The 20270-nt window shown below is 41.0% G+C and overlaps 1 protein-coding gene across 2 annotated transcripts in view; it reads left to right on the plus strand.

Moving 5' to 3' along the window:
• The first annotated feature begins 4015 nt into the window (after window positions 1-4015).
• The window catches only part of TFB1M (transcription factor B1, mitochondrial), a 31607-nt gene continuing 15352 nt past the window's right edge, over window positions 4016-20270 (plus strand). Inside the window, exons 1-6 of one of the 2 annotated variants that reach the window (XM_079971568.1) lie at window positions 4016-4158; window positions 5250-5407; window positions 7919-8070; window positions 8597-8708; window positions 11456-11607; window positions 16818-16937. In XM_079971568.1, coding sequence (XP_079827694.1) covers window positions 5275-5407; window positions 7919-8070; window positions 8597-8708; window positions 11456-11607; window positions 16818-16937 — 669 coding nt within the window. In that variant the 5' untranslated portion in view covers window positions 4016-4158; window positions 5250-5274. Of the gene's footprint in view, window positions 4159-5249; window positions 5408-7918; window positions 8071-8596; window positions 8709-11455; window positions 11608-16817; window positions 16938-20270 lie in introns of those variants that run through there. The other variant, XM_079971569.1, reaches the window with a different exon arrangement.

Here is a 20270-nt window from a genome sequence, read left to right on the forward strand (position 1 = left end):
AGGGAGAAGCATTAAGTTCACCAAACTATTAAAAAAATGATTTAGATTTTCAGGTAGAGAGACATAAAAGTCTTTCACATGTACCTTTCTATCTTAACATTTAGGTTCAACTCTTGGGGACACCATCTGAACAATGAAACAGCAGCATTGAGGTCACAACCTCCTTAGATCTATTTACTCTAGAGCAGCCTCATTGCAAGTAATGGCACTATGGTGAAGAATGAGTGTCTTAATACGAACGTAAGATAAAAATATTGGGCTAAAACAAAGCTTTCCAAACTGTGTGTCGTGACATATTAATGTGTCTGCTGCAGTCTGTAGGTGTATCGTGTGAATGCGCCTCACGCTTCTTCCGGGGCTGGAAAGGGGTTCGTTTAACCTCTGGTTTGCTAGTAAAACTGAATTACTGTGTCACAAAACGATGCATGTCTAAAAAGTGTGTCACCAACATGAAAAGTTTGGAAAGCTCTGGGCTCAAGTTGCTCAGTCTTCATTGAAATATTTCATTATTCATTCATTGTGTGCAATTAAGTGCACCCTATGTAAATAAGTGCACTTTATGTAAATAAGGCAATTTTTCCCATGGCAAAGTGGCTTTTTTATATATAATGGAGCCAAGGCTTCTCAACATGCTCACCCTTAGCTGTGCTGCCACCTTGCTGTTCTCCAGGAAACTGCCATTTTAAAGACTTTTCATGGTCAGCTGACAGCATAATCAGTGCATTGCTAAGTAGGGGTTCCATGTGAATGAAAACAATCTCAAAAAAAAAAAAAATCACCTTCCGCTATAAAGGTTCCTTGTGCAAATATATCCCTCCTAGTCAAGGTGGCATCCAGTTTTATTATGTGTACTTTCCTCTTTTCTTTCTTCATAGAAAGATTATTTCATTAACCTGATCCATGCATTCAGGTTTTTGGTGTTGGTGATGTTGGTAATCTAGAAATTTAAGAGTTCACATAGCACGGAACAAGAGTGTCATCTAGTGGTGAGATTACTGTGCATGTTGTTTATTTGCTATGCCTTTATTTCTGCATCTTCTGAGCAGATTTACTGAGTGCTGGAGAGAAGAGATGAATTGTTCCTAAATATTTTTGTCATGATCTAACTTTTAACTTTAGAATAGTTAATTCTATTTTCAGCCATCAGCTTTTAACTGTAGCTGGTTAAAAAGGCTTCAATTTCACTTAATTTTTTAAAAAATGAGTAAGTTGAAAGCTAAAGGAGAGTAAAATATGACTTTCACAGTTTTCCTTGACAGTTACTCTCTAAAATTTAATTTTCCTTGTCTTGGAAGAGATGGGGAATAGGATGAGCACCAGGGCTGATTCTGACCTTTTCTACCCCAACCTAGATGGGCCGCTTTGATGCTTTCAAACAACATTGCAGGAGGTTAGACTAGATGGCCCTCGACTCTACAATTCTCTGATTAGGCTGCAAAGGAAGTTCCCTGCTGATAATGGGGCTTGCTCTGTGTTGTATTCATATTCAGTGCCAACTGCAAGCTCTACTTTCAGAAGATCAGGTACATTTGAGCTCCTGATTTATCTGGGCTTTTTTCCTTTACTTACAGTACGTCAATATCTGTTTCATTCCTAGATTGTGTACAAACACCTGAGGCTGAGATTTATTAATGTCCTATCTCACTCTGCCTAATGCTTTTAAGAAGTGCTTAAGCATCATTAGGATTCTGGTTCTCAAGTTATTTGAGGTTAACGTTTGTCACATTTTGGACAAAAAATGGGTGGGACTAACTTGGTTTTCTAAAAATATATATAATTTATCACCAATTATCCAAATAACAAGTGCATGTTGCTCCACTGAGTACTGGACACTTCTACAAAGTGAATGGGTGAAAAGGAGTGAAGTTACTTACTTCAGTAAATCTTTGATTTCTGCTCTTATCTAATGCACTGACTGATCTTCCAGACAATCTCTATGCACTTTTATTAAACATTCCACTACCACAAAACAGTGTCTTGCCATTCATTTATTCTCAGAGTGAACAGCAAGTAAGAAAATGGAAACAGACAAAATCATTAGGAAATCCTTGAAACCCATCATTAGTTTTACAGTACCACGGAGAGAACATTCTTCCCTGCTTTGCGGAACGTTTGTGCAAACGGCCTCCCAAAATCACTTCCTTTGCCAGCAGGACGCCTCTGACAATCATCCCTAGAAATTGTTTGAAGAAGGTATGTGTATTTTTAGCTACACTATATCCGGCAGCTGGAATGCTAGCATGTGACATTTCAACCTGTGTTCAATAATTTGTGCCCTAGAACAGTTGGTCACAGACCCAGCAAGAAAGGAGGCAGCCCAACACTTAATTATGTGAGTGGTGCCCAGGACCTGTGTAAGACACAAATGTTGAATTGATTGGACGTTGCCACTGAATATGAAGACATAGTATTGAGAACCTGAAACACTTTACCATTGTCCGATTAAATTAAGAATATGGAACAAATGAAGTGTTGTATGTTCACCACTTGTAAACTGAAAACTACAGCTGTAGAAATACTTCTCAAGATAAGTTTTTTTTATGGGTGCTTACAGAGAGGAAAGTAATACTGCAAATGTGTTGTCACCAACAGTTTTTTTTATTTATTTATCAGATTTTCTACAAAACGGGGGAAATTAGATTAAGGGGGGCAGGGCCAGTTTAGAGGCTCTAAGCACTTATTTTGGTGCCCCCATATACGTCTAATTCAAAAGTAAGCAATAATAAATTGTAAAATGAAACAGTATTTTTCAGAATGAAACAAAATCTAAAGGTTGAAAATGTTATTTTTTTGTATACTTCCACTTTGTATTTTTTAAAAATCTACATTTTCTAATTGCAAAACTAATTTTACACAACACATAAGCTTCTATACAACTCTCACTTTTTGCCTTCGTCCTTCTAATGATGGTAGTTAGACAAAAGCCAGAGCTAAGAGTTGAGGGAGGGGCCCCCACCAATTTGCTGTATGACACAGTTATCTTAGATAGGGGGGCATTACCTCACCAGAAAGCTAGCCTGGATCTTCCAAGAATTGAATCTGTGCTGGATCTAGTTAGTAGAAGGGGGCTAGGGCGCACAACCCACCCCCCACAACTCATAAGAATACAATAAAAAACCAATCTATTTAATGCAAAAGATGTGCCACCTTCTGTCTTCAACCACAAATCCAGACACACTGTGGACCACCTGAATAACGCTTGTGGACCACTGGTGGTCCATGTTCCAGTGTTTGGGAACTCTTGGCTGAGAAAACAACTGGGATTTCTTGCTGCTTTCTGTTGTCAGCGTGAAGTCTATGGAATTCCCTCACACCTTTGCTAGACTTGGGAAAATGTGACTGACCTGACCAAGGATCAGCATGACAGAAGGGAGTTCTTGACTGCTATAAAAATTAGCTTTTCATTAGTATTCTGCATTGCATTCTACATACTAGCTACACCTTCTCACATAACCTCATCTCCTAATGCCAAAATACTATCTCTCATGGTTACTAAGCAGAGGGGGAACTGCACTTTGCACACGTGCAGAGACGCTCTTTTCTCGCTGGAATCTGTTGTTATGACTCCGAACTCTCCTATGTTATTCCCTATTGCATGATCCTGACCCAGAGTCAAATCTCCACTGAAGGAAGAGCTTAAATGCCACAGAAGGATCTCAGATCTTCCCGCCCTTCGCTCTTGAGGGCTGGCTGAGAAAGTTGGGTAGTGGAAAGCAGCGAGCGAAAAACTCCGGAAACAACAAAGAGGCGGAAGAAGGCAGCGAAGCAATAAAGCGTTGAGCGGCTAACGCCTTCCTCGAGCGCTATACGCAGCCAAGTGCGCCCCGCCCCTTTTAGGCTCTAATGAACACCAGCCAATGAGCGGGCGGCAGTCGGCAGTCGGGCGGAGTTCTCCCTGGAGAGAAGACAAGAAGAAGGGGTAGAGCGTCTTCTCCAATCCTGCAGTGGGAAGAATAATACGGATTTCCGCATCCGGGGTCTTGAGGGTAAATTTTTTTTATTTAAGGGAGGTTGGGGGGAAAGGGGCAATTGACGGTATTCCATCTCATTAGCAACAAGCGAGCACTCCCCTCCCCCGGTATTTGTGTTCCTCGTCGTTTTACTTCATTCCGCCTCTTTCCTAATGCGGCGTCTTGTGAGGCAAACGGACCCATAATTGTAAGTTGCAAGCGCCCGCCTTCGCTTCTCGCGCGTTTTCCTCCGCCCCTCCCCGCGTTGCGCGTGCGCACCGACGACCTGAGCGCGCGGCGGCTGGTTCTGCCGGCTGCTCTGCTCCTCCTGTGCGCTCGCGCCGACTCCCCTCAGTGAACTGGCCGCGAGCCTTTTCGCCAAGCCCCCGCCCCCCCCAAAGAAGCCCGTGACGGGAGACGGTGTATGCCCTTCCCTCGACCACCCCACCTGAATCCATTATCAAATGCTGTGAAAAACACATATAAGCTGTTCTCAACAGGCTCCAAGAACGGTTATTTTCTCTAGCCAGTTGGCAGCCCGAAGCTTCTGCCCCTCAGCTCACACGGAAGCCGCAGAGGAGCGGCGTGTGGCGCCTTGCTTGCTAAACTTGAGTAGGTTGCACTCACGGAAGACCAGTCTTTCTATATACGGCCCTTGCAGGTTCTTGCAAGGCAAGCTAGAGTTGCCATATGAGGGCTGCGAAAAGCGGGGTTTCAATGTTTTCTCGAAGTGAGTTTAGAAGCACCCCAACATATAATTGAACCAGGATTGCAAGGGCAATTTGTTATTATCTCGTGTGCTGCTTCCTAAACCACACATAAATACAGTAGTACCTCAGGTAAAGTACGTAATTCGTTCCGGAGGTCCGTTCTTAACCTGAAACTGTTAACCTGAAGCACCATTTTAGCTAATGGGGCCTCCTGCTGCTGCTGCACCGCCGGAGCACGATTTCTGTTCTCATCCTGAAGCAAAGTTTTTAACCCGAGGTACTATTTCTGGGTTAGCGGAGTCTGTAACCTGAAGCGTATGTAACCTGAAGCGTATGTAACCCGAGGTACCACTGTATTTGTATCCACTCTAGGCCATATTTTCAGTCAGAAAGTCTTCAGAAACATATTACATAAAGTTTTGGGTACTTTAGAATGTTTGATGCTGACGGAAAGCATGTGTTGGATGCTGCTGGTCCAATTAAAAAAGCATTCATGTGGGTGGGTGTAGAATTCCGATGCCTCTTAAAACTTGATAGCCGAATATATAATAAGTTCTGATTTAATCTTTTCCTCCTAATATTTTGTTAGTGGCAAAGAGTAACACTTTTAATCAATGGCTGCATCAAGACAAGCGGCTATGTTTCGCCTACCACCTCTTCCAACAATTGGAGAAATTATTAAACTGTTTAAGCTCAAAGCTGAAAAGCAGCTGTCCCAGAACTTTCTTCTGGATCTGAGACTTACAGGTAAGCAGTCTGTGTCATCTTTCAGTTTTCATACATATACTACTTTGTGGTTTTCTACATTTTTAAAAAGCTGTGTTTAAATAGATTATATTTGTATGTTTATTTAAATTGAATGCACTATATTTAAATTATTCAAACATGGATTAACAGTTTAAGCATTCTATTGTTTTGTTAGAAAAAGGACCCATTGAGTTTAATGGGACTTACTCCCAGGTAAGTGAGTGCACAATTAAAGCCCAGATATGGCATGATTCATGAAAATATTCCATATAGGCAATTCCACCGCAATTGCTCCCTCAAAACTCCCAACTCTTCACAGGCCTCTCCAAGGTCAGTGCAAAGGCTCCTGGAATTGCACTTGTTAAGGCTTTGGGTCACTAGATGCTATTTTTGCACAGTTTTTGTGCTCTTTGGGGGCCATTTTTGCACTTTCTTTTTTTTGCCACTTCCAGGTTTGTGACAATGTATGTAGTCAAGGTTGTGCATGCCTTGAACACACATAATTGGGGAATTGCCTATACTCCAGGCCTTAATTATGTAATGTCTACAGTTTAGAATACTTCAGTATGGTAGCATAGGTGAAAGGCTATCAATTTACCTCTATAGCGTGTTCTGATGATATAAATTAATGGATAAAGTTATGTTATGCGGAGCCAAGTTATCACCCAAACTGAAACATAAACAATGTGCCCCGTACTGAAACCACTAGTGAGAGTGATGATTCTCTTATTTAATTTCACAGTGACCCAGTGAGGTAGACCATGTGAAGAGAGTTCATGTGTGGCAATGTAATTCCTGTGAACCAAATGCCATGTGTTTAACCAGTTCGCTAGACTATTCTCCCTGATAGCTTTGCACTGTCTTATTCTTTGGTGATTACTCGTAGCCGAGTAAGATTGTCTTCCATAAACACAGTTTTAACAATGAGTCCGTAAGTGACTGTGGAGGCCAATTCTGGATCCACACGTCCTTCCACAGTGGGGACATTGGTTTCTGGGCGGGAGCTGATCATAGTGTGGATTTGCCAAGCGTGCCTTCCTCCTAGCATGTTTCTCCCTTGCGTCCTGAGTTCGAGTGTCTTCAAAATCCACGACACCTTTGGTAAAAGCTGTTCTCCAACGGGAGCGCTTGCAGGCAGCACAACTATGTGGCATAGGTTTGAATGTTGGACTAGTTAAACATATGACATATGTTACATACGAATGCACTTTCAGTCACTATATCTGGGAGAGAACAGATGTGCATTTGTGAAGATCTGGTGTGAGAGAGATTGAATGCAGGGTAATCAGTTTTGTTACTTTCTTGGCAGTCATTTTGTGAATAGACAGGCTCACCTACAGCAGCCATTTTGCATTATTGTCTGAGGGCCCAGAAAGATTAGTTTTTGCCAAGTTCTAGCGATTTGAACAGAAAAGTTGGAGAGGTGGGAACTTTTTTTATGTGAATAGCCAGTAAATAACCTAAATTTCATTAACAATTACACAGTGATTTTTTAATATGAAAAAAGTAGATGTAAAGTGGCCCAGTTCTTTCTGGTCAGCAGGATCTGCTAATCAAACAAATCTGGTGCCATTGTCATGCCAGGGTAGCATTAGGAATGAAGTGACAACTGAATCAAAGTAAGGTGATTCTTGAAACTAAGTCTATCAGATGAATCACTAAATGAGAGAGAGCATGGAGGAAGAAGAAAACTACATAGTACAATCTGACAAAGTTTTAAGCAGAGGTAAGCCTTTTTGAACCTAGAAGGCCATATTTGTTCATTTGCAGACAGTTTTGTTGGTAATTGTTTTTCTTTTTTAAAAAAGCTTGCAAACCAAAGTCATAGTTAATGAGAAAATGTTATTACTTTTACAGTTCAAGCATATTATATGTTTATGCTGATGGAATCTACACACATATAAAACACGCTGTGAAAATGCTTTTTTGAAAAATGCAGTGCTTTTTCTCAGAAAAAAAATGTTTAGGCGTACTCTCATTTCCTTACTCATATTGAAATACTGCCCCTCAATGAGGCCAAACTTAGATTCACAAAATGTTTAGGCGTATGTGTACCCCTGCATCCCACCAGAAAAAAGCACTGGAAAAATGTACAGAATTTGCCATAGCTCACCTTCACCGTCGAGTGTCACATTCGTATTTGCACTTTACAACACACTTAAAACGTTTTATTTGCAGCTGTATAGCCAAGTCCTCAATATGTCCGTTTCAGTTCAGTGGAACTTATACCCAGTTAAACATGTATAGGCTAGGGAATGTATGCCCTAACTTTCATACTCTGTATGAAAGAGGAACTTCTAATACAGTTAAAATAAGTTTTGTAGTTAAACTTATATACTAAAGACCAAGTGCATACATCTTGTGATAGATGTCTTAGTCCAATTTATATCCAATTTAATTAACTTGATGATGCAATCATTGATTTCCATTCTGAAATGAACTCATTGAACTGCTTTTCTTAATGAGCTCTGTGCATTGAGGATGAACTAATTTGTGTGTCCTTTCTTGCAGATAAGATAGTGAGAAAAGCTGGCAGTCTGAAAGATGCGCATGTGTGTGAGGTAGGCCCTGGGCCAGGAGGAATCACAAGATCTATTTTGAATGCTGGTGTTGCAGAAGTCCTGTTAATTGAGAAAGATCCTCGTTTTATTCCAGGGCTTCAGGTATCCAAATGTTTTACAAGACTTTTGATAGTAATTTTCCAATTTTAGCTGTTTTAAACATTGAATATCCTATTTTAAAAGTTGGATACCCTATTAAGTCTGTGCCAAATAACATTTCAGTTGTTTTGCCACAGTCCTGTTTATTCAGCAGGTAGTTAGTTTTTTAAGTGTATTCACTTTCCAGTAAATATGATCTGAGTCTCACCCTTAATCACGAATACTGAGGCCTTTATCTGTCCCATGTTCGTGCTTTGATATAAAGATACACACAGGAAGGTGATGGATGGAAAATGAAGACCCCTACGTGAGGGGCAGGGTCGAGAGGATCTCCCAGGGTGGGAGGTTGGGGGAAGAGCGGGAAGGTCCCTGGTGAGAGCTGAGAGGGTTCACTCTTCTGTGTGTGGAATAAGAGTTAAGATATATTTGTGATAGAGGACTTTGTAGTCTCTGTCTCTTCTTCTTTCTATACTTTATTCCCCCCCTTCCTTCTCTTATTCTTGCTTTTTTTTTCTTTGAAAAATCACAGATGTTGTCTGATGCAGCTCCAGGAAAAGTTCGTATTGTTCATGGAGACATTTTAACGTATAATAAATTAGGCAAAGCTTTTCCAGAACACCTTATGAAGAACTGGGAAGATGGTTAGTATGCTAGAACTACAGTGATTCAGAATACTGTTTTTTAAAAAAGATTTCTGTAATCAAAATGGCTAGCTGCTTATTGGATGAATGGAACATTCAGTGGTCTGTATATTTTCGGTTATCTGTGAGTGCTAGAAGACTGGTATACTTGTCTCAACATTATGCTTCCTCAAAGCAATTGTGGATATTGTTTCTGGTTGGTGAATACCTTGTGAAGCAGTCATTTTTCTACACATGTTCTTCTGACAGTGTATAGATGCAATTTCAAGGTATTTACCAGTTTCTGACACTTGGTTTCACTCTTGTTTAGAAGTTTGGTGTTTCCTTTCTAGCTGTTTAATTCTTGCTGAGAGGAAATGGAAAACAACAACAAACAAACCTATGGTCATGTAAAGCATACTCAAACGAGACATAACCGGCTGTGTTCTTAGATAAATAAGGTATACTATTCATAGTATCAAATTATAAATTTCAAAGGAAGTAACTCATAAAGTTCAACAAATGTCAAGTCCTCATCGGAATGAGATGCTTCTCATTCTTACTTTGATAGGTCTGAGAGTATGACCTACATACAACAATCCACAGGGACATCTAATCACGTAAATTACACGTGGATTAGTACATGTGGCAAATGCTTGTACATGATTAGATGTCCCTGTGGATAAGTAAGAATATCAGAACACCAATCTAGGATCAGGAACAATGTAATAGATGCTTCTTTAGTGCAACATTTTATTGAAGCATCTCATTCCAATGAGGACTTGACATTTTTTGTAATTTGTACGTATTCAGGTCCTGTAGAACAAGCTAAAAAAATCCTTATGCAGAAAGAAACTTGGTTTATTTTCTTATTCAATTCCTTACATCCCTCAGGTCTGAATACTGAAAGTGATTATAGTTGTTTTTTGTGTGAATTTGTACTAATGTTTACATGTAGCATGGACTAAGTTTGTTTCCAAGTGAGTACTTAATTGAGTACTTAATTGTGCACCTGTGGATTGCCATTACTTTAGATCCAAAAATTGTTTACATTTATGTATGAGTTTGTATTAATGTTTACATGTATATCATCTGAACATGGATTAAGTTTGGTTTTACTTTTGCTGTGCCATATGGGTCACTTTAAGAAAGATATTTTGTATCTGTGGATTGCCAACACCTGTAATGCAATCAATTTTGTGCTTGTCCATATAACCCTACTTTGTAACAGTTGCTACTTACCGCAGCTACTGTTATTCCATAAGATCCACTGTCCTGTAATGTCACATGTGGTATGCACAGTTGTTTATGGTTTTATATTATATTTATATTATTTTTGCTGTAAAATGTGTGAGATCATGATCTTGTATTTATTTGCATTACTTAGAGCTTTAAGTACTGATAAAGCCCAGGACGGTGAAACAAGGCCAATATTCTGGAAATCCTTGTCTGGACTCTGTGTAAGGATTTTGTGGAACTGTATCAACCTTTCATGTGGATTTTTTGGACTTTATGAACAGACAGATGGAATAGTCACCATTACACGGATGGACCTTATGCATGAACTGACTAAAGAATGATCTGATCCACCAGGTCTTCTGCTTTGTTCATTTGTTGAACTTTATGAGTTACTTCCATTGAAATTTATAATTTGATACTATGAATAGTATACCTTATTTATCTAAGAACACAGCTGGTTACATCTCGTGTGTTTAGAGAGGAAATGGAAGACATTGATGATAGGAAGACTTCTTCTCCCATTCTATCCTATCATTCCCAGACTGCCATTTTAAACTTGTCTCAAATTCCTGATCTGCAGGTCTTCTCCCACTGTGGTTCAGATAATTCACTTTCCACCCTGCTATCAAATATTTTTAGCTGTTGGTGATTGCACTTTTAGTGGCATATGCAGATATTTAAAAAACTAGTAATTGATTGAACATTTGTGTCTTTTTAACTTGAGAAGCTACTAAAGGAAGGGACAGTGCATTCTCATTATGAAAAATAAACTGAACCTTCCTACTACCCTAACTTTTGGCAGAAACCTCAGCCAATAAAAAAAAATTACAGGGAAAAAAAGATTTTGGAGATCTGTTGCACATTTTTTAACATTCACCTGAATAAAATGTGTACTTTAAAAAACAACAACAAAGAAACAAAATGTATGGGACTCTCAGAATTTTTTCTGGGCCTAACCCAAGCAAGTTGTGACAGGTCCCTTCCAATAGATTTTTTAAACTTTCTTTTGTATTTATTTTGGTTGGTTACATATACCTTGACAAGGCTTCATCAGTGTGATGTGTGAATCTTTCAGCAAACATAGCGCTAAACTAGACATGACACTAAATGTCTCGTCAGGCATGCTAAAATATTCAGGTGGTAATGAATAGTTTGTATTCTCTATAGTAAAAATAGGGTTGCTGGATGTATCTGCCTACCAGTTGGCAGACTTAAACCATTTTGGAGGGGTTCATATGTCTGCAAATGTCATCTCCTTATATGAAAAAGGGGAAATATATTGCTATTTTTAGTAATTTGGAGGCGGGGAGAAACAGGTTCATTTTTAACAGATCTAATTAATGGTCCCAGATAATGGAAATGCACAGAGCAAAGGAAGCCCAAAGGAAGGTTGCTTCCCATAGGTGCAGAGATAAGTCAAATCTTATGACCAATTCCCACCCATAGTGAAAATGTGTTTCATTCTTACATAAATATCAATTAATCACATAGAGATATGAAAAAATGTTTTCTTTCACACTTTCTTATAGATCCACCAGACATACATATTATAGGAAATCTACCTTTTAGTGTTTCAACTCCCCTAATAATCAAGTGGCTTGAGAATATATCAAAGAGAGATGGACCTTTTAGATATGGTAGAACACAGATGACATTGACCTTTCAGAAGGAAGTTGGGGAGGTAAGTTTGCTTCTTACTTCCTTATAAATTATTAAACCAGAAACAGATCTAATATGTAAATTAAGAAATGTCTTAGTTGTATTTTGCTTCTGTGTTTTTTGAGACATTTAAAATGCTGTACGTCAGGGGTCAGCAAGGCTTACCGGCCATGGGGTGGATCACTCCTGCGGAGATTGTCCGTGGGCCAGACCGGCGCAGCGTGACGCTGGAAACAGCATCTGCGCATGTCCACAGTGCCGGAAATCGCTTCTGTGCATGCCCAGACACCAAAAATCACACCTGCGCAGAAGCTATTTTAGGCGTCTGGGCATGCGCAGAAACGATTTCCGGTATCTGCACATGCGCAGACACGATTTCTGGCACTGCTCAGCAAGTCCCTGCACTGCGCCGGTTTAGCTTGGTTCAGGGATGATTCGTGGCCTGGTAAAACGGTCTTCGTGGGCTGCATCTGGCCCCTAGGCCACATGTTGCTGACCCCTGCTGTACGTCTTAGTGTGTTGCTCTTTCAATCTTCAAGATTTGTAGGGAAAAACTTTTTGTAACAAAAATTATATTGCATGCTATGCTAATATAAAAGTTAGACTAAATTCTTCCAAGTGCAAGAGGTATTATTTTGAAGTTCCTTAGTTCTGGCTTTTCGGTTTACTGAATTCATTCTTAGGACGAAAACATAGTAGTGGAACCATTACCACTTTCATCCACAACCATTCCAAGGGGAATCCATTTCTTTGTCTTCTTCCTAAATAAAAATAAACAAAATAAATAAATAAATAAATAGCTTAGTACTACTAGTATTATTACTACTAGTAGTAGTAGTAGTAGTTTCATAAGCAAGTCCTGACAAAAACTAGAGACATCTGTCAAAGTAGCTGACTTAGACTATGCATATCAGAGTCCCACAGAACGATCCTACCCATGAGTCCCCCAGGCTATTTGAGCACAGTGCTATATGGTGTTTTTTTGTTGCGGGGGGGGGGGGACTTGCATTAACAATACATTTGTGCAAGCATAATCAAAAAGCTTGCAATAAACTTCCAGAGTAGGGACAAAAATGGGTTAATCTAGTATATGGCAAGAGATCAGGGTTTCTTTTTGTGGGGAAAGAGCAAGAGTTGGGTGGAAAGTTGGGACCAACACTGTGCCTGTTTAGTATGTAAATCCATACATAATAGGTTCTGCCTTTGAAAGTCACCTGTGGCAGATACGGTGCACCTCTTATGGAAGTATGTGGCAATAATTCGATTTTGGAAAGAGTATGTGGTGGTGGACCCTTGTGCTTCTTGTTGTGGGTTCTGTTTTTCCTTGGGACTGTGGTCCCCTCCTTTGAAAAAAAGCTTGTTCCCCTCATACTAGCAGCAAAATAACTCTCCTGCAGTATTCTTACAGACTTGAACCCTTCTTCTGGTGATCCCATGGGTTCTTCATGCATGCCTCCTATGCACTGAGCTATAAAAGTAACTAAATGTTGTGACTGGAATTACACTCCTAACTTTATTTTCTGACTTCAACATTGGTCGCCCAAAATTTGGTTGATGGCAGAGTTTGCTCACTATTTTAGCAGGGCAACTCTGCAAGTACAAATTCTCTAAATTAAGGCATATCTAAGCTAAACTGTTGATTGGTTCTCTTCTCCAGAAATTTATAAGATAGCCTAGTCTTGACAGGGTTGTGCTCCTCCCAAAGGAGCTGGTACATTGTTTAGGGGTACTTCTTGATCCATCATTGTCTTTTGACGCCCAGGTGGTGTTAGTGGCAAGGAGTGCCTATTTCTAGCTGCAGCTCGTTCACAAGCTACAACCACTCCAGGACCAGAATAACTTTGCCACAGTAATCCATCCTCTGTTAACCTTTCAACTAGATTACTGTAATGCACTCTTTTGAAGCTATCTTTCAACATGGTCTGGAAGCAGAAACTTACAGTATGGCCACCAGAAATTTTATTAGTACAACGTACTAGGAGAACGTATCTCCAGTTCTGCAGAATCCGCACTGGCTGCCTATACACTACCAACCCCAGTTCAAAATGTTGTTAACTTATAAAGTTCTAAACCACTTGGCATCCAAATACTTGAGCAAGTTCCTCTCCCTATATGATCTTGCTGGAGCCTTAAGAAATGCAGTGAAGACTCTTTCACCACTAGTGAAAGCTGCCCAGTGTAGTGACACTGAATGAGCTAATTTCTGTAGTGGCACCTTGTCTGTGGCACTTCCTCCCCTTGGATGTGTGTATGCTACCAGCACCTTGAAGTCACTGTTTCAGTCATATTTGGTATTGAAGATGGCCTTTTATATATTGCATCTTACATAGTGCAATTTATGAATGTTGAATACAGTGGTGCCTCGGAAGACGAACGCCTCGCAAAACGAAAAACTTGCAAGACGAAAGAGTTTTCCGTTTTTGAGTCGTTCCGCAAGACGAATTTCCCTATGGGCTTGCTTCGCAAGAAGAAAGCCCATAGGGAAATCTCCGGGGACCTCTTTTAAATGCTGGCGGTGGGGAGCAAAGCCTTTCGCCCCCCTCCGGCCTTCAGAAGAGGTCCAGGAAGGCCGGCGGGGGCCGAAAGGCTTTGCTCCCCACCACCAGCATTTTAAAAGCGCAGCGCGTTTCTCCGCTATCCAGGACGGCTTTTGAAGGCAAGCGGGGGGGAGCAAAGACTTTCGACCACCACCTGCCTTCAGAAGACCTCTGCTGTCCCGGGGGCTTTTAAAATGCTGGGGGTCGGCAGCGAAGGCTTCGCTGCCGCCCACCAGCATTTTAAGATCGCCCCGGGACAGTGGAGAAGTCTCCGCTGTCCCAGGGGCTTTTAAAATGCTGGGGGTCGGCAGCGAAGCCCTCCTGTCCCCGGAGCTTGCGGGGCAGGAGGTGGGGAGAAGGGCTTTTCTTCCCACCGCCAGCCTTCAGAACAGCCTTCTGAAGGCTGGCGGTGGGAAGAAAAGCCCTTGTCCCCCCCCCCCCAGCCTTCAGAAGAGGTCGGGGGACAGACTGTCCCCGGACCTGGTCTGAAGGCGGTTTCCATAGGAACGCATTGATTGATTTTCAATGCATTCCTATGGGAAACCGTGCTTTGCAAGACGAAAAACTTGCAAGAAGAAAAAACTTGCGGAACGAATTAATTTTGTCTTGCGAGGCACCACTGTATTAGTCCCTAATGTTATTGCCATGATATAAGGATCATCATCAGCACCAACCTCTTAAGATGCTGCAGTTGTGAGACAAAACAAATCCCTTTTATCAGTTTTCAATCCACGTGGTTTCTGGCACAAATGTTGTGTTGGATTTGCTGAAATATTTGATAGTGTGAACTGCTTTCTAAGCTTAGTGATCTGGCCAGTGGATGAGATTTGTAATTCTGAAATAGGTTGGAAATGAAAGGGAACAGTATGTTGGCAGCTAGGAGGAAATAAAGAGTCTGTGCTTTATATAGCTGTAACCAGCTGTATATGTGATCAATTTTTTCCCTTATGTGTGACATGTAGATTATAGTGCTTCTGCACAAAATGTAGCTTAAATGAGATGGAAAATAGCATCCACAGTGAGTTTCTTGTGCTTGTCTGCTAGGAACAAAGCTACAGGAAATGCAGTGGTGTGATCATGGTAATAGAATGAGCTAGATTTGGTGGAAGTTTTCTGGTCTTTAAAAGCTTTTCTCCCCACACTTTCAAGTTTAAGTACATCTTTATTCAGTCCTTCCTTCAAAGAGCTCAGGCTTTTGTATATTATTCCTCCTTTCATTATTTTCACAATATCCCTGTGAAGTAGGTTTCCCTGAGAGAGATGAGGGATGCAATGTCTGATCTTCATGACTAAGAGAAGATTTTAATTCTTGTTTCTCTGCTTCTGGCCCAACATTGTTCTTTTTTTGTAAATGCAACCATAGAAATAAGTCCCTAAAGACAACTTTAGCCAGTCCCTAAAGATTTCTGAAAAAGCCTGATGCCTGAAATTACTGGGGAGAGCTTGCCTGTTGGAAAGAGCTTGTTTCTGATAGACATACACCAAACTACAGTCTTCATGTGTTAAATGGAATACATGAGGCGTATATAGAGGACTCATCCAAATACCCAGTTCAGAAGGCATTATTTCAAGGACCAGTATCTTGAACTGAGCTCAGATATGCCACTGCAGATAACATTACACTGCAGTAATAAGCTCCAAGTGTCCAGTCCCAGGAATAACATGTGGAATGCAGTTATGCAGATCCGTTTGCAGAAGGGCTTTTGACCCAACAGATCCTCCATTAACAGAATAGGTGATTTTTGCCAATTGCCTCCTTTGTCTCCCAAAGATCTGATCTGGTGGGTTGGGAAACCCTTCAGTACATTGTGGATAATGGTGCTGGGAGCTTTAGGGCGAAGGGGGAATTGGTGAAAACTTATTTCATCTTTCATTATCTGATACCTTTGCTAGATGAAAAACTCTTTAGCAAACAAAGGGACCTTTTCTGTTTGTACAGTGGTACCTCAAGAGCGAACGGGATCCCGTGTATGCGCGTGCGCAGGTCACTTTCCGGCGCTTCTGCGCATGCGTGTGACGTCATTTTGAGCGTCTGCGCATGCACAAGTGGTGAAACTGGGAAGTAACGCGCTCCGTTACTTCCGGGTTGCCGCGGAGCGCAACCTGAATGCGCTCATCCTGAAGCACATTCAACCCGAGGTATGACTGTATAAGAGACCCATAGTGAAGTTATGTTCACTACTTGCATCATAGATATGGGGATATCTGGGCCATTGGTCAAAATTGGTCCAGTAGGCCTAACTTAGATGCTAAGTGGAAGCCCTATTGGGATTGGTTCCAGTTGTGTTCTTGAGCTGTGCTGATCCCTCTTGAAAAAAGGGTTTGCTCTTGGCATTGATTAGCATGGACTGCAAGCCGCTTGTGGCTGGGATTGTCCTTTCCAGCCCAGCTTGGGCCCTTCGCTTTGTTACGTGTTTTTAAGGATTATTGGTTTTAAAAATCTATATGCCTATCATATGCCTATCTATAGGCCTGTGGCTTGTGTGAAGGGCGGTACATAAATAAAAAAAATGCATGCCCTTCTTAGACATTAATGGACATCTTCAGAAGCTTTTTCGTCATTTTTCTGATTAAGAGAATGTTCTGAAAGTCTTTTCTGTTTTTAGCGAGTTAAATATCACCTGTTAAATTTCTAGCAGTTAATGCTTAATTAGCTGGAATGAATTTACTCACCAAAAAGTGTTTTCTTTCACAGAGATTGACAGCTAGTACAGGAGCCAGGCAGCGAAGCAGACTTTCCATTATGTCTCAGTACTTGTGCACTGTTCACAAGTGTTTCACAATTCCAGGTCGAGCTTTTGTTCCAAAGCCAGAGGTGAGTCTCTTCTTTCTTTAGTACTAAGAATTAGAAATTAAAGCTTCAAACTTAAAATGGCAAAGCCACCAACACATAAATGCAAGCTGAATGTGCTGTCTGATTCTGAGAAATCGGACTGAATGTGTGCTAAAATCACACACAACTATAGATTTAGATCCAAAGATCCTGAAAAGGGAATTGCTCATTGACTGTATCTACCTGAGGCAAATATTGCCTAGAGTTGGCTTCCCCCTGCTCTTGAGAAGGACAGGAATTCATCAGGCAAATCATGTGTGTCTGGTTTTTATCATAGCTTTAGGAGTTTTCTTGTACCAGTCTCATAGCCAAAAGCAAGAGATGGGTCAATAGATCAGCCAGCATGTTACAGTAATATTGTTGCTGAAGAATATGTATCAGAATTGGATTGCTAGTATGATTTGTTTGTGATATTTTGAAATTCAAAAAGACTGGGGAATTGTATCACCAACTTCTTTTTCAGCAATTCTTCAACCTGACCATTTTGAACCATGGCCTTGCAAATGGTACCTCTTTTCAAATGGTGTTGCAATTTTAATGCAGCCTGCCTTTGTAAAGTGATTCCTGCCATGTGAGGAAAATCCCCCAAAGCAAAATGAATTGCACGGAATTCCTGGAACTATAGGCATTAGTGTTGATCAGTGACAGTACCACGAATTGAAAGATTTACAGCTAACTGGCACTTTGAGGATTGACCAACAGATGCCCAGAGAAAGAATGTAATCTGAAAAGCTGCTTTTGCCCATGGATTAGTAGCCAGTTACAGTCAACATGGGATCTAAGTAAAGGTTTAGGGAGGTGACAAATACCAGACTAGGAATGCAGACTTGAAGATTAAGCTTGGCACTAGCAGAGGATGAATGAACCTATAGCACTGCTATGAATATACAGTCATACCTCGGGTTAAATGTGTTTCAGGTTGAGCGTTTTTGCGGCGACCCGGAAGTAATGGAGGCCGTTACTTCTGGGTTTTGCTGCTCGTGCATGTGCAGGCGCTCAAAATGGCGTCATGTGCAGAAGTGGCGAATCATGACACGCGTAGACGTGGGTTGCGTTCGCTTCAGGATGCAAACAGGGCTCCAGAACGGATCCCATTCGCATCCAGAGGTACCACTGTAAACTGATGTAGTCATTTTCAACTCAGTTGCTGCAAGCCCAGTTGTCAGATGCTGCTTTGAAAATCTCCTGAACACTAACAGCAGTGGAGCCAATCAAGCTTGGTTGAAGCTGACTTAAAATGATAAGCAGAAATTTTCTCAGTGCAGAGTCAATTGAGTATTAATTGGGAGATTAATCTGGGATATTAATCAATGCACCTGCTTAATTCTTGGATCTTGAAACAACCAAGCCACAAAACCTCATATTTTAATTGGGATTCAGTCTCAGTTTATTGGCCCTCATCTGATAAATTGTATGTATGCTGTTCTCAACTCCTTGGAAGGAAACTAGGATACAAATGTGTCAAACACGTTTCATAAATTCACTCAACAAGGTTGGTATGGAGATTAAATCAGTCATTTGTGATTTTAGTAATGAGATGACGGGTTGTAGTTATTGTACTAAAGAGATACAGAAGCAAGGCAAATTTCCTAGCGGGAGTGGTCATGTAGTAGCCCAAGACTGATCTACATTGTCAGGTTGAAACAATCAGAAGTCATTCAAGTACTGTAAGAAGCTTAATGCATGAAAATGATTTTCTTTCTAAATGTAGTAACAGCAAACCTGCAACTTAAATGTATTTAACTTACGCACATTCAGATTTAAGTGTGTGGCAGTTTAAAAAAATTGGAAAGGGGACATAGTTCCAGGAAAAAAGGCTTTTGAACCCAATGAGGTTTGACTGTTTTTGATTTTGGCTTTAGTTGCTATCCCTGAAATGTAACCCCCATGGAGGTTGCGAGGTTTTCTGTACAGTGTTGCCTTTCCCCCTTTCTCTGTGCATCTGGAAATACCCCTCTATGAACACTGAACAGTACTCTTGGGGATTCTCAGAATTTGGTGGGAAATAGTAGAATATTTTCTGTGTAAGACATTTAGGATTTCAGGTGTGATAATTCCTAAAGGTAAAGGGACCCCTGACGGTCTGGGATTGCAGCGTTCATCTCGCTTTACTGGCTGAGGGAGCCGGCGTACAGCTTCCAGGTCATGTGGCTAGCACGACTAAGCCGCTTCTGGCAAACCAGAGCAGCGCACAGAAACGTCGTTTACTTTCCCGCCGGAGCAGTACCTATTTATCTACTTGCACTTTGACGTGCTTTCGAACTGTTAGGTTGGCAGGAGCAGGGACCGAGCAACAGGAGTTCACCCCGTCGCAGTGATTCAAACTGCCGACCTTCTGATCAGCAAGCCCTAGGCTCTGTGGTTTAGACCACAGCACCACCCACATCCCTTTGTGATAATTCCTGTTTCTTGCATAGTGGAGATGGTCCTTTTCGTCTGTAGGAGAGAAGAACAGAGACTGAGCTAGTCTGTGCTTTTTTCTCTTGGCCTATTGAGCCATGTGCTGTTGTTGTGTCATGCTAATGTTCATTTGTGCCAGCAACAGGGTACTTGTTTGTCTTGCAGATCTGTTTTGTCTTTTGAGATCACCATGGTGGTAGCAATGGAGAGTTGTGTATGTTAATTTCATTTGCATTAGTATGTGGTGCCATCTGCTCTTTTCCTCATGGTGCTCTATCCCCCCCCCCCCCCCCCGTGTACTGGATGTGTCTTTCTATATGAATGTTGTAGCAAGAATATATGCCTTTAGGGATGGTGCTCACTGTTAATGACTATTCCCCTTCTCTGTCTCTCTGTATGTGGCATTTTGTTTGTTCTGACATGGTTTTGTTGGCAGCAATTGCTTGGTGTCATTTTTCAGCACTGTGTCTTTGTAGACTCTGTCAGAGTATTTTCACTTCTTTTTTTAAAAGCTGAGCCTGTTAAGCGTTTAGCTGGAATGACCCTGTAGTGCTCTAATATTGTGTTATTTGTGCTAATGGAACCTTCAAACCTACCTTTCAGTCCTTAAGTTCAGACAATATGTTTCAGTTTTGCAAACTTTTAAATAATTCTACAGATAGGATGCTTAATACACAAAGTGTACAGAAGCAGTTCAGAGTGCCAGGCTGTTTCCTATCATATTTTATATTTTTGCTGGATCCCCCCCCCAGCCCAACCCCCAAATATTTTCTTGATCTCTGATGTATTCTAAAGAGAGCTACGAATATGCATTGGAGAAAATGATGGCCTTACTGCTTACACTGATAAACCACCACTGTTTGTTTGAGAATTAAACCCACTGAAATAATTGGGACTGCTTTGGAATAACTATTA

This window comes from Podarcis cretensis, assembly GCF_951804945.1.
Source record: "Podarcis cretensis genome assembly, chromosome: 3".
NCBI lineage: Eukaryota > Metazoa > Chordata > Lepidosauria > Squamata > Lacertidae > Podarcis > Podarcis cretensis.